The 13,211-nt window shown below is 39.5% G+C and overlaps 1 protein-coding gene across 2 annotated transcripts in view; it reads right to left on the reverse strand.

Annotated features, from left to right (window-relative positions):
- Positions 1-762: 762 nt before the first annotated feature.
- ENOPH1 (enolase-phosphatase 1) overlaps positions 763-13,211 on the reverse strand; it is a 53,904-nt gene continuing 41,455 nt past the window's right edge. For both annotated transcript variants that reach the window (XM_071215846.1, XM_004472639.4), the window contains exons 5-6: positions 5,722-5,845; positions 763-1,877 (exon numbers count right to left, since the gene is read on the reverse strand). In XM_071215846.1, the coding sequence (XP_071071947.1) occupies positions 1,738-1,877; positions 5,722-5,845 (264 nt within the window). In that variant the 3' untranslated portion in view covers positions 763-1,737. The remainder of the gene's footprint in view (positions 1,878-5,721; positions 5,846-13,211) is intronic.

Below are 13,211 nucleotides of genomic sequence, written 5' to 3' on the forward strand. Positions count from 1 at the left end.
TGCAATTAAGAGACTCCTTTTCCTGCAGTTTTCTCATAAGCTTTTCTAGGAATTGTATGAAGTTCATCCTTTTATTACCATTAAGAGTTTACCATCATTCATAAATTACTCCCATTTCTAAGTTTACTTAAACTCATTTCCTTTCTACTACTACTGAATATTTTCATAATCTGCAGGTTTCTTAACTAGCTATTAGAAGATAAAAATTAACATAAAATCTTTTATTGCCCCTATCCTCTCATATTTACAAGGTTACTCCCTTTTTACTAAGGTTACTCCCTTTTTCCTTATTCAAACCATTCCCAAAATTTTTCCTCCAGGATTCATTACAATTTTTCTTGATTTAGAATAATTGCCTCCTTCAAGCATTATGTTATATACTTCAAATTAAGATTCTCAAATATCTAAGAAACCCAACTCACATCCTGAATGCTTACTATCCAAAAGAAATAGTAAACAATTAAGTTAGCCATTAAAACATACATATATGCATACATACATCATACACACCCCTCACAGGATTAAGGCAAAATGAAAATAAAATTCTTGAATGCCTCATGATGATGAAGGAGGTTGTTTTTATGGGGGGAGGAGTGGGGTGAGGGGGGTGGGGGGTATATGGGGACCTCATATTTTTTTAATGTAACATTAAAAAAATAAAGACAAAAAAATGAAAAAAAAGAAAAGAAAATTCTTATTTTTCATTCTCTTCAGTCTAAGTTTTTCTGTTGCTTATAGCAGTTTGTGGCACTCACAACTGAGTGAAGAAGAAAATGTTTTTATTAATCACATGAATTTGACATCACATCCTATTAGAATTGAACAAGGATAAATAATGCTGTTATAAAATTTACATTTCTCCCATCCCTTCCAGAGGAAAATATTACATGTTAGAGTTCTTACTGACCTTAAGGGCTGATTTTAATAAAACTGTTTTGGTTTTTTTAAAAAGTAAATGACAATTAACATATTCAAACTTAGCACAATTCAAACTGTGTTAAGTAGTTAAAAAGGCAACTATAAAATCTATAATAACAACTGGCAGGATTAGGACTGTTTTGTTAAACATTAATAAATGTTCATCTCTTTTTTAGCTGTTATATCAATGCACCTTTTTCAATGGTGAGGCATTTGCTTGCTGTGGGTGTCACAATCACTAGCAAGTTTCTTCTTAAGTAGCAGATACGTGACTGATCAAGAATGAAATGTTTTTCTTTCCCAATTTTGCTGTCTTTTGGAGCAGAAGCAAATACCTTTGTCTTGTGAAGATAGAGAGGCAAATATTGTGAAATATTGCTGTTGTAATCTTCTGACAACTAAACTAACAATAAAGGGGGCAATGAATTATTTTTAGGAATAATTCTTTGAAATATGTTTTTAAAATAACAAGGCTTCAGAATAACTAGCTTTCCATTTGGGTGCATGACCTGATAAAGAACACATTCGATCTGCATTTTAGAAATTTATCAACTACATTTTGCCCTTAATAATGGTTAGAGTTGTGATTTCAAACAATTTCTATATATGAGACATTTTTAAAATAAGCTTCCATTTGACTGAACTGAGGTGTTTTTATGTGCCTGTAGAAGGTAATTTGAGCATACACATACATACAAATGCACGTATATGTATATATGCATGTATTTTTTAAAGTTTTAAGTTACTTTTACCATTAGAATAAAATTAGATATAGGGACAACTCTGTGAGGAACAGTGTGAACAATGAGAAATCCTTCTCTAAGTCAAGGACGGCAGGTAGAGTTCGCTGAAGGATGTGATGAGGCTGTAGTACGTCTTTTCATCATCTGTTAATCCTGCATTGCCAGGTCTCACCACTACAGCTACATGCACGTCTGCTTCCTCAGCAGCACTGGCCTCTGTGAAAATCAAAATTTGTGTCAAATTTCAAAACAGGGTATCTGAGAAGTGCTTCAAAGTAATCAAAGGGAAGGGGGAATGGATGAAACAAGTTTGGCCCTGGTTTGATAACTGCTGAAGTTAGATGATGGGCACAATAGAGGTTGACAATAATTGTTCCCCTTTTTCTGTATCTTTTCATTTTTCCAAAGTAAAATTTTATAACTTTACTTGACAGAAGAACTGTACTTGAGAAAACAGCAGCCTGTACTAGACTTCTGGCTTTTATTAAGTACTTGTGAATGGGAGAAGACAGGGTCGGGTCTTGTCCCACCCCTCTCCTCCACTCGCCCCATCAGTCCTACTGAGAGCTGAGCTAGTTCCTTCGGGGCAGGCTGGCAGTAATAATATCAATTAAATAGATATGGGGAAAAAAAACCCCTAACATCTAACCAGGCCAAAGTACATCAAATAAAACCTGCTCTCACCTCCAGACCCCACATGTGTTAGACCCCCTGCCTAGATTGCAGGGGTATCTCTCTATTATGCTTTGGTTTACACTCTTCTTTGTTTCCATTTGAACAGATAACAGCTAATGCCTTATATTAATTTAGCACCTACTATGTGCCACGTACCATTCTAGGACTGAGGATATTATACTGAGCAAAAGAGAGCTTGTTTCATGGAGCTTCAATTCTCATCAATCTTTACAAGAAACCTGAAGTAAGATAGTAATACACATCCTACAGATGTGGAAACTTGAGAGCTAGCAAGTGGTAGATCTAAAATTCGACCACTGGCAGTGTGACTTCATGACCTGCTCGAGAGCAAGGGTTGGCAAACTATGGCAAAAGACACTTGTTTATGTAAATAAAGTTTTACTGGAAGGAACACAGCCATAACCATTCATTTGTACATTGTCTATGTCTTCTGCTCTGCCTTGACAATGGCAGTCTGGGCACATGGTGCCAAAACACAGGATCAGAGGTCACAGAAAAGAGCAAGCAGACAGCCAGCTACATGGCTGCATCCTGGCTGCAGATGACCCTGCTTCTGGCCCTTGTGCCTAACCAGGTATGTGGCTAGCAGAAGATGAGGGGCAGGAATAAAGCCTCCTCCTGGATTCAGAGGGAGCCAATTCCATTTTGTTGTTGTTGTTGTTGTTATTTTGAGGTATGAGAGGGCCTCGGGACCTTGTATGTGGGAAGCTGGCACTCAACTATTGAGCCACATTGGCTTCCCTGAGTTGGTTTTTTTGTTTTGTTTTGTTTTGTTTTTTTATTTTTCTCCCCTTACTCCACCCCCCGCCCCCAGTTGTCTGCTCTCTGGGTCCATTTGCTGTGTGCTCTTCTGTGACCGCTTCTATCCTTATCAGCAGCACCGGGAATCTGTGTCTCTTTTTTTGCTTCATCTTGTTGTGCCAGCTCTCCATGTGTGTGGCACCATTCCTGGGAAGGCTGCACTTTCTTTCGCGCTGGGCGGCTCTCCTTACGGGGCGCACTCCTTGCGTGTGGGGCTCCCCTACGCCGGGACACCCCTGTGTGGCATGGCACTCCTTGTGCTCATCAGCACTGCGCATGGGCAGACTCCACACAGGTCAAGAAGGCCTGGGGTTTGAACCGCGGACCTCCCATGTGGTAGGCAGACACCCTATCCATTGGGTCAAGTCCGCTTTCCCTGAGTTGGTTTTTAATCTGTTTTGTTTCTTGTTTGTTTTTTGTTTTTTCAGGAGGTACCTGGAACAGAACCTGGGACCTCCTGTGTGGGAGGCAGGAGCTTAACCACTTGAGCCACTTCTGCTCCCACCAATTCCATTTTAAGGCCAATAAGTGGCCTTAGGACACAGATTGCAATTATTAACAAGTAACCACAAAGCTCGGGACAGAGTGGGATCACAGGCTAACCAAGTATTCAATCCCAAAATGCTCCAGACAGGCCAGCCTTGTAGGGAGCTCCAGCCCAAAGCTGGGTCCCTAATTATAAGCCGGCAGAGAATTACCATCCAAAGTGCTGGGGAAATTAAATAAAGGGCAAACCCCAGATTTTCAGCTTCAAGAGCCCCCTTTATGGGAAATGAGTCTAGAAAAGAAATTCACAGATTAAACCCTCGCCAAAGCATGCCCTATATTTCCTTTCCATCAGGAGCACAACAGAATTGAAAGTCTTCAAATTATCATTTCTCACAGAAACTGCCAGCATACCCCTACTACCTTATGTGACATAAAGCAACTTCTTCACCTCACCATTCTAAATCCCTAAAAGCCACTCAATGAGGAGGATATGATCATACCTTTGAATCAGTAAAAGGTTTCTGGACAGAAATATGAGAGACAAGCATTAACAAAACATTTACCATTCAAAGAAGAGGCCAGATGAGGCGATTAAGGCAAATAAATGTTTGTCAATGGGACATGCCATGTAGCCTGTCACCTAGTTATACAATGAACCTTGGAGCAGTGTGTCCATGCGTCTATATGTATTTCTCCTTCAGTGCAGTCAGAAATGTGAATGCAAAGCTTTCCCGGAAGTAGAAACAATGAGCTGAAATCTGTAGAAACCCTGGGGCTATTAAGCTGAACCAAGCTAAGATATGTAGGACAAGAGCTAATTCCTACTAAATCTGCTGTGTTTTCAAAACTCAAGATAACAAATGGCTGTATATCAGTACCTCCTATCCAGATAAGGAATAAAAGATACGGAATAGATTCACCAAGGACCAAAATTTAACAGACATTAACATTTACTGAATGTCTACTGTATGTCAAAGTAAAACTAAACCTGTTTTACCTCCCTTTCTCTGGAAAAAATTATTCGGAAGGCTTTGGATGATTTATGCTGATTAAGATATTTAAAACAGCTTAGCAAATGAGTACCTGCTTATATACCTATAATTCTTGCTTAACACAAGAGATCAAAAGCTCTAGAGTCAGCAGCAGAGAAAAAATATAGCTCATTAAACACTACCTCAGAAAAGACACCTTTACCAGCTGTCAGTGTTTTTCCTGGGATGCTATTTCAGAAAGTCCTAGTGAGCCAGTGACTCTAGTTCTGTGACAACAAGAAGGGCTTGAGAAAGGCCTCTTGCCATCCACATTGCTGAAGCTGCCCCAGGGGACTAGGAGTCAAACAGAATAGAGGACTCACTTTCATACACAGATGTTTTAAACTGCCAATAAAATAAAGTATACATTATTTTGTGATTTCAACCCTTTTAAAACAATAATATATATACTAATGTATACTATGTAATAAAGAGAGCCATCCTGGGCTCAGTCATCTGCAGCGAGGCCTGAAGTTCACACCAAGAGGGAAGCCTGGGGAACTGAGACGAGGGACTGCCAGAGACCAGGCTCTTACTCACCAGGGGGCAGGTACTCATTGATCGGAATGACAGGCAGAACTGTCCCAACTTTACATAGCCCTCTCCCTTTCTTTTACTTTTTCTTTTTCTTCCTGCATGTGTATACCTGATCTCACTGCTGTTAAATGCATTGGACAGAGGTCTTCTATAACTTTACTGTCCTTAATTAACAATGCACCTACCCACTAACTCTTGCTACAATGCTTCCAAAGCCTGAAGCCTTACTTTGTCATTTTCCCATTTTGCGTGTGTTTGGTGAAGGGTGGGGAACCATGGATAAGGAGGTAAAATGAGAAGTATTAAAACTATCAAGTCTTTCCAATGCAATTCTCTACACACAATCCCCAAGGATGGGTAAATGGAGGAGGTGGGTCATTTCTTTTTATAAAACTATTTAATTTTTCAAGAATCCTCACACAATCTTTCTTTAAAGATGCGATGTGTTTGTTGTGCCAATCTCAGCTCCTATCCTGGAATACAATGTTAGAAGTTAGATTACTCACCTAGAGTAACGTCTGTCAGAAACAGGATGTTGTTGGTTGAGCACCCAATGCTGTTTGCGATCTTGCGGTAACTCTCACTCTCCACTTTGTGTCCAATCTTGGTATCAAAGTGACCATCAACAAGCTGAACAAAGAGGGATAATGGAAATGCTGACGATGCACATACACTTATGAATCCTGACCCCTTTGTCTCCTATCCCTGATCTCTGAAATACATGCAAGTCAGTGACTTCATTCAGTCAATAAATATTTACTGAAATTGTACCTAAAAGAGAACTTCATAGAGCCTACAAAAAGTAAATAAAAAGTGAGTGATGTCATCATCATGGCAACGTAAGACATTCCCCCTAGAAAAATCTTTCCTCAGAATCAATTAATAGGACAACTCCCACTTGCTTAGAACTCTGAAGGACAAGAGAGACTGGAGAAGGGATCCATGAATGCTATATTGAAGCATAGGTGGGAGCTGCCACTCCGGAGCCCTCCACCTCACTTGGCCCCACACAGCTTAGGAGTTGCCTACAAGCAGCACAGGTCAGGTCCCTCCTGCCGCAGGTACAGACTATAGAGCCACTCACTGCAGCGAGTAAGAACCCCATGCTAGGCACAGGGACCCAAATTTGCAGAGACCCAGGGCGGAACACAAGCCATTAAGGAGTGCCAAATACAAAAGGGCACGCAAAGAAAAAGAAGAGAGAGAGGGACCACAGCAGAACTGTTGGCAAGAGATGCACTCACGCAATCCAGTCACTGATCATTGGACCACCTAAAAACAAAATGGCGTTTTCTGGATTGACCCCACCTGGGTACCCAGGGCGGGTACCTTAACAGGGAAGAAATCAGAGCAGAAAAGCCTCACAGGACAAAAAAAAGGGAAGTGGAGTGGGGTGAGGGGTAGAGCTGCTATATAAAACAAGACAGGTTCCAGAACTGAAAAGTATAAGGAAAAGAGGGCACTGAGTGAGAAAGATAATTTAAACAAATCTTAAGAGCTGGGGAGAAAAAGCTGCACAAAAACAAACAAAATAAATCAAGATTTCCAGGGAAAGAGTAGAGGAAAGGAAATTTCCTCCTGGAGATGAAACATTTGCAAAAAAGGTAAAATCTTAAAAATTGTACCACATATCCAGGGTCAGAAGGAGATTCAGAAGATCTGAGAAAATCTGAAGAGTTAAACATGGGCTACTCTAAAGGTCAAGAATAAGTTGGACCAAGGATCAAAGAAGAGCCTTAACACAAAGCCAATCATCAATTAAACCCCAGACAAAGGGGAGAAATCGATCTTCAGAGGTAATTAATACATCAAAATAACCAGATGCTCAGACACAGCAAAAAATTACAAGCCATACTAAGAAACAAGAAAATATGACTCAGTCAAGGGAAGAAATTAAAACTTCATGAGACACAGAATTTGGAAAATCTAATCAAATAACTTCAAATGAACCTCATAAATCAATTCCAAGAAGTGAAGGAAAACACGATTATAGAGCTAAAGTGATATTAGAAGACAATGTGTGGGCATAAAGAAGAATTTTTTTTTCTTTTTTAGAAAATATATATATATATATTTTAAGATTTATTTTATTTATTTCTCTCCCCTTCCCCCCCACTGTCTACTCTCTGTGTCCATTCACTGTGTGTTCTTCTGTGTCCACCTGCATTCTTGTCATGCGGCACTGGGAAACTGTGTCGCTTTTTTTATTGTGTCGTCTTGCTGCATCAGCTCTCTGTGTGTGTGTGGCGCCACTTCTGGGCGGGGCTGGGCTTTTTTTGCATGGGGCAGCTCTCCTTGTGGGGCACACTCCTTGAGCATGGGGCACCCTTATGCAGAGGACACCCTTGCGTGGCGTGGCATGGCACTCTTTGCGCACGGCAGCACTGTGCATGGGCAAACTCACCACACAGGTCAGGCGGTCCTGGTATCAAACCCTGGACCCTCTATATGGTAGGCGGATGCTCTATCAGTTGAGCTATACCGCTTCCTCATAAAGAAGAATTTGAACATTTAAAAAGAAACAGTACGCTTGGGCCAGTGGCGCAATGGATAAAAAGAAACATAACATAAATTATGAGGATAAAAGACTCAGTGGTAGAGATTAAAAATATACTAGAGACATACAGCAGATTTGAACAGGCAGAAGAATCAGTGAACTATAAGACAGGATAACTGAAATCATACAGCCAGAAGAAAAGAAAACAGAAAAAAAATGAGCAGTGTCAGGATGTGTGACAGAATGAAGCACATTAACAAATGTGTATGGGTGTCCCAGAAAGAGAAGAGAAGGGACAGAAAGAATATCTGAGGAAATTATAGCTGAACATTTCTGAACACTTATGAAAAACACAAATACACAAGTGCAAGAAGCAAAACATACTCCAAACAGAATAAACCCTGATAGACCCATTCAGAGACACAAACTAATTGGACTGTTAACCATCAAAGAGAATTCTGAAAGCAGCAAGAGAAAAGCAGTTTGTCATATACAAGGGATCATCAGTAAGACTAAGTGCCAATTTCTCATCAGTAACCATAAAGGTTAGAAAGCAGTGGTATATTTAAGGTGGTAAGAGAGAAAAAACTGCTAGTCAAAAAATTTTTACCCAGCAAAACTGTCCTAGAATGAGGGAGAGTTTAAAATATTCACAGATAAACAGAAACTGAGGGAGTATGTCAACAAAAGACCCACCTTACAAGAATTACTAAAGGGAGTTCCACAGGATGAAAAGAAAAGTCTGGAAAGAGTGGCTTGGAGTAGTATGAAAAAATGAAGATCTTCATAGAACTAACTAAAGGGTAAATGCAAAACCCAATACTACTGCATCCTCAATAAACAACTCTATTCTTTAATTCCTGAGTCAGAATACAATTGAACAAGAAAAGGGCATACTTCCTGCTAATGGACATGCAAAATATAAAAAGGCAATGTGGGGAAGCGGACTTGGCTCAATGGATAGGGCATCCACCTACCACATGGGAGGTCCGCAGTTCAAACCCCGGGCCTCCATGACCGTGTGGAGCTGGCCCATGTGAAGTGCTGATGCACACAAGGAGTGCCGTGCCACCTAGGGGTGTCCCCCACGTAGCGGAGCCCCACACGCAAGGAGTGCACCCCGTAAAGAGAGCCACCCAGTGCGAAAAAAAGTACAGCCTGCTCAAGAAAGGCGCCGTACACACGGAGAGCTGACACAGCAAGATGACGCAACAAAAAGAAACGTGGATTCCTGGTGCCACTGATAAGGATAAAAGCAGTCACAGAAGAATACACAGTGAATGGACACAGAGAGCAGACAACTTGGGGGAGGGGGGAGAAATAAATAAATAAATCTTTAAAAAAGCAATGTAAGACAAAAACAATATAAAGAGGGGCAACAGACAGATATGGGAGCAGGAAACGGGTAGGATATCCAAGATAAACTGGCATCTTTTCATATTAGTAGCTATAGATATAAGTTGTATAATATAAACCCCCAGGGTAACCAAAAATATAGTATTTTTAAAATATATAGAAACAAAAATGAGAAAGAAATCAGTCAGATACATTACAAAAGATGAACTATACAGAAAAGGAGGTGGCAATAAAGGAAAAATATATATATATATATAAAAAACTCAAAGGACAAAATAGCTAAAGTAATAAGTACTGCCTATACTTACACCATGTAATGTATTAATGGATGTCAATAAAGGCTCAAATGAAAACAAGATATTCTCCTTAGACCCAAAGACAAAAATAAATTGAAAGTGAAAGAATAGAAAAAGATAATCCATGCAAATTATAACCAAAAAAGAGCTGGGGAAGCTATACTATTATCGGACAAAATAGACTTTGAGGCAAAAGCTGTTACAAGAGACAAAGAAGGACACTATATTAATTAAAAGGCAATCCACCAAGAAGTAACAATCATAAATATTTATGCACCTAACCTCGGTGCCCACAAATACATGAGGCAAACACTGGCAAAACTGAAGGAAGAAATAGATACCTCTACAATAATAGTTGGAGACTTCAATACACCACTATCATCAATAGATAGAACATCTAAACAGAAGATCAATAAGGAAGCAGAGAACTTGAATAATATGATAAAAAGAACCAGACCTAACAGACATATACAGAACGTTGTACCCCAAAACAGCAAGATATACATGATTCTCAAGTGCGGTTCTCCAGGACAGGCCAAATTTTGATTTACAAAACAAGTCTCATAAAATTTTAAAAGATGGAAATTATACAAACCATCTTCTCTGACCATAATGGAATAAAGCTGGAAATCAATTATAGGCAAAGAACTGGAAAATGAAAAAATATATAGAAGTTAAATAAAATCCTCTTAACTAACCAATGGGTCAAATAAGAAATTACAAGGGAAATCAGTAATTATCTTGAAATGAATGAAAATGAGAGTACAGCATATTAAAACTTATGGGATGCAGCAAAGGCAATGCTGAGAGGGAGATTTATAGCTCAAAATGCATGCATTAAAAAGGAGCTAAAATCTAAGACCTAACTGCATACCTGGGGGAACTAGAAAAAGAATAGCAAACCTAAAGCAAGCAGAAGGAAAGAAAACACAAAAATTAGAGCAGAAATAAATGGAATTGAGAATAAAAGAAATACAGAGCATCAACAAAACCAAAGTTGGTTCTTTGAAAAGATCAAAGAGGATACTATGAAGAACTGTATGCCAACAAATTAGTCAACCAAGATGAATGGATGAATTCCTAGAAACACATGAACCTACAATGACTCTAGAAGAAATACAAGATCTCAACATATCAATTACAAGCAAAGGTACTGAATCATTCATCAGAAATTTCCCAACAAAGAGCGCAGGGCCAGAGGGCTTCAGAGGTGAATTCTACCAATCATTTCATGAAGAATTTATACCCATTCTGCTTAAACTCTTCAAAAAATTGAACAGGAGGCAATACTATCTAACTCATTCTATGAAGCCAGCATCACCCTAATAGCAAAGCCAGATACATATAATACAAGAAGATAAAATTACAGACTGATTTCTTATATGCCTATAGACACAAAAATCCTCAACAAAATATGTACAAATCAAATCCAACAGCACATTAAAAGAATTATACACCACGATCAAGTAGATTTTTTCCCAGGCCTGCAAGGGTGGTTGAACATAAGAAAATCAATTAATGTAATATACCTCATTAACAAAATGAAGAGAAAAAAAACATTTTCCTGACTCTCAATTGAGTCAGAAAAAGCATTTGACAAACTCGTGTCCTTTCTGAATAAAAACACTTGGAAAAATAGGAAGAGAAGGAAACTTCCTCAACATGATTAAGGGCATATATGAAAAACCCACAGCTAACAACATACTTAAATGTTGGAAGACTGGAAACTTCCCCTCTAAGATCTGGAATAAAACAGGGATGCCCACTGTCACCATGGACTGGACAGTTGTAGCCAGAGCCAGTTAGGCAAGACAAAGAAATACAAGGCATCCAAGTTGGAACAGAAGAAGTAAAACTTTCATTATTTGCACATGACATAATCCTTTGTATGGAAAATCCTGAAAAATCCACAACAAAGCTGCTAGAGCTAATAAATGAAATGAGCAAAGGGGCAGGGTATAAGATCAACACACAAAAGTCAGTAGTATTTCCATACATTAGTAATGAGCAATTTGAGGAGGAAAGCAAGAAAAAAAATTCCATTTACAAAAGCAACTAAAAAAATCAAGTATCTAGAAATATAAATTTAACTAAGGATTTAGTGGCCTTCTGCATGGAAAACTTCAAAACTTTGCTAAAAGAAATTAAAGATCTAAATAAATGAAAGGACACTCCATGCTCGTGGGTTAGAAAACTAAATATTGCTAAGATATCAATTCTACCCAAAATGATTTACAGATTTAATGCAATCCTAATAAAAATGTCAACGTTGCAGAACTGCAGAAATGGAAAAGCCAGGGAAACGGACTTTGGCCCAGTGGTTAGGGCGTCCGTCTACCACATGGGAGGTCCGCGGTTCAAACCCCGGGCCTCCTTGACCCGTGTGGAGCTGGCCCATGCGCAGTGCTGATGCGCGCAAGGAGTGCCGTGCTACACAGTGGTGTCCCCCGCGTAGGGGAGCCCCACGCGCAAGGAGTGCACCCATAAGGAGAGCCGCCCAGCGCGAAGGAGGGAGCAGCCTGCCGAGGAATGGCGCCGCCCATACTTCCCGTGCCGCTGACGACAACAGAAGCGGACAAAGAAACAAGACGCAGGAAAAAGACACAGAAAACAGACAACCAGGGGAGGGGAGGGGAATTAAATAAATAAAAATAAATCTTAAAAAAAAAAAAAAAAAAAAGAAATGGAAAAGCCATTTTATAAAATTTATTTGGAAGGGAAAGGTGCCCCGAATAGAACAAAGCTGGAGGAGTCACACTTCCTGACTTTAAAGATTACCAAAAAAAAACAAAAAAAAAAAACAAAAAAAACACAAAGCTACAGTGGTGAAAACAGCATGGTACTGGCACAAGGATAGATATAAGCCAAATGGAATTGAATGGAGAGTTCAGAAATAGACCTAGACATTTACAGGCAATTGAGTTTTACAAGGCTGCCAAATCCACTCAGTTGGAAAGAACAGTCTCTTCAACAAATGGTGCTGGAAGAATTGGATATCCAAATGCAAAAGAATGGAGGAGGACCACTAGCTCCTGCCATATACAAAAATTAATTCAAAATGGGTCAAAGGGGAAGCAGCTGTGGTTCAATCAGCTGGGTTCCCATCTACCATATGGGAGGCCCTGGGTTTGCATCCTGTGGTCTCCTTGTGAAGGCAGGCTTGTCACATGCTGCAGAGAGCCACCTGGCCGGCAAGCACTGCGGAGCAGTGCCCCGCCCTCAGATGCCACAGAGTGCCAACTCAGCAAGGTGACACAACAAAAAAGGGAGACAAGTGAAAACATAGAAGAATACACAGCGAATGGACACAGAAAGCAGACAGCAAGCAAGCCAAAAGGGGGGAGGGGAAATAAAAAATAAATAATAAATACAGACACAGAAGAATACACAGCGAATAGACACAGAGAACAGACAGCATACAAAAAGCCAAAAGGAGGGGATAAAAAAAAATGGGTCAAAGACCTAAATGTAAGAATCAGGACTATAAAACTCCTAGACAGAAATATAGGGAAGCACCTAACACAGGATTTTGTGTTAGGCAATGGTTTCTTCAACTTTATACCCAAAGCACAAGGAAAAAATAGATAAATGGGACCTCCTCAAAATTAAAAATGTTTGTGCATCAAAGGACTTTAACACAAAAGTGTAAAGACAACCTACTAAATGGGAGAAAATACTTGGAAATCACATGTCTGATAAGCATTTAATATCCAGAATATATAAAGAAATCCTACAACTCAACACTCAAAAGACAAACAACCCAATTTAAAAATGGGCAAAAGATTTGAACAGACATTTCTCCAAAGAAGATATACAAATGGCTAAAAAGCACATGAAGATGCTCAAC

The sequence above is a fragment of the Dasypus novemcinctus genome, chromosome 1 (genome assembly GCF_030445035.2).
Source record: "Dasypus novemcinctus isolate mDasNov1 chromosome 1, mDasNov1.1.hap2, whole genome shotgun sequence".
Classification (NCBI taxonomy): Eukaryota; Metazoa; Chordata; class Mammalia; order Cingulata; family Dasypodidae; genus Dasypus; species Dasypus novemcinctus.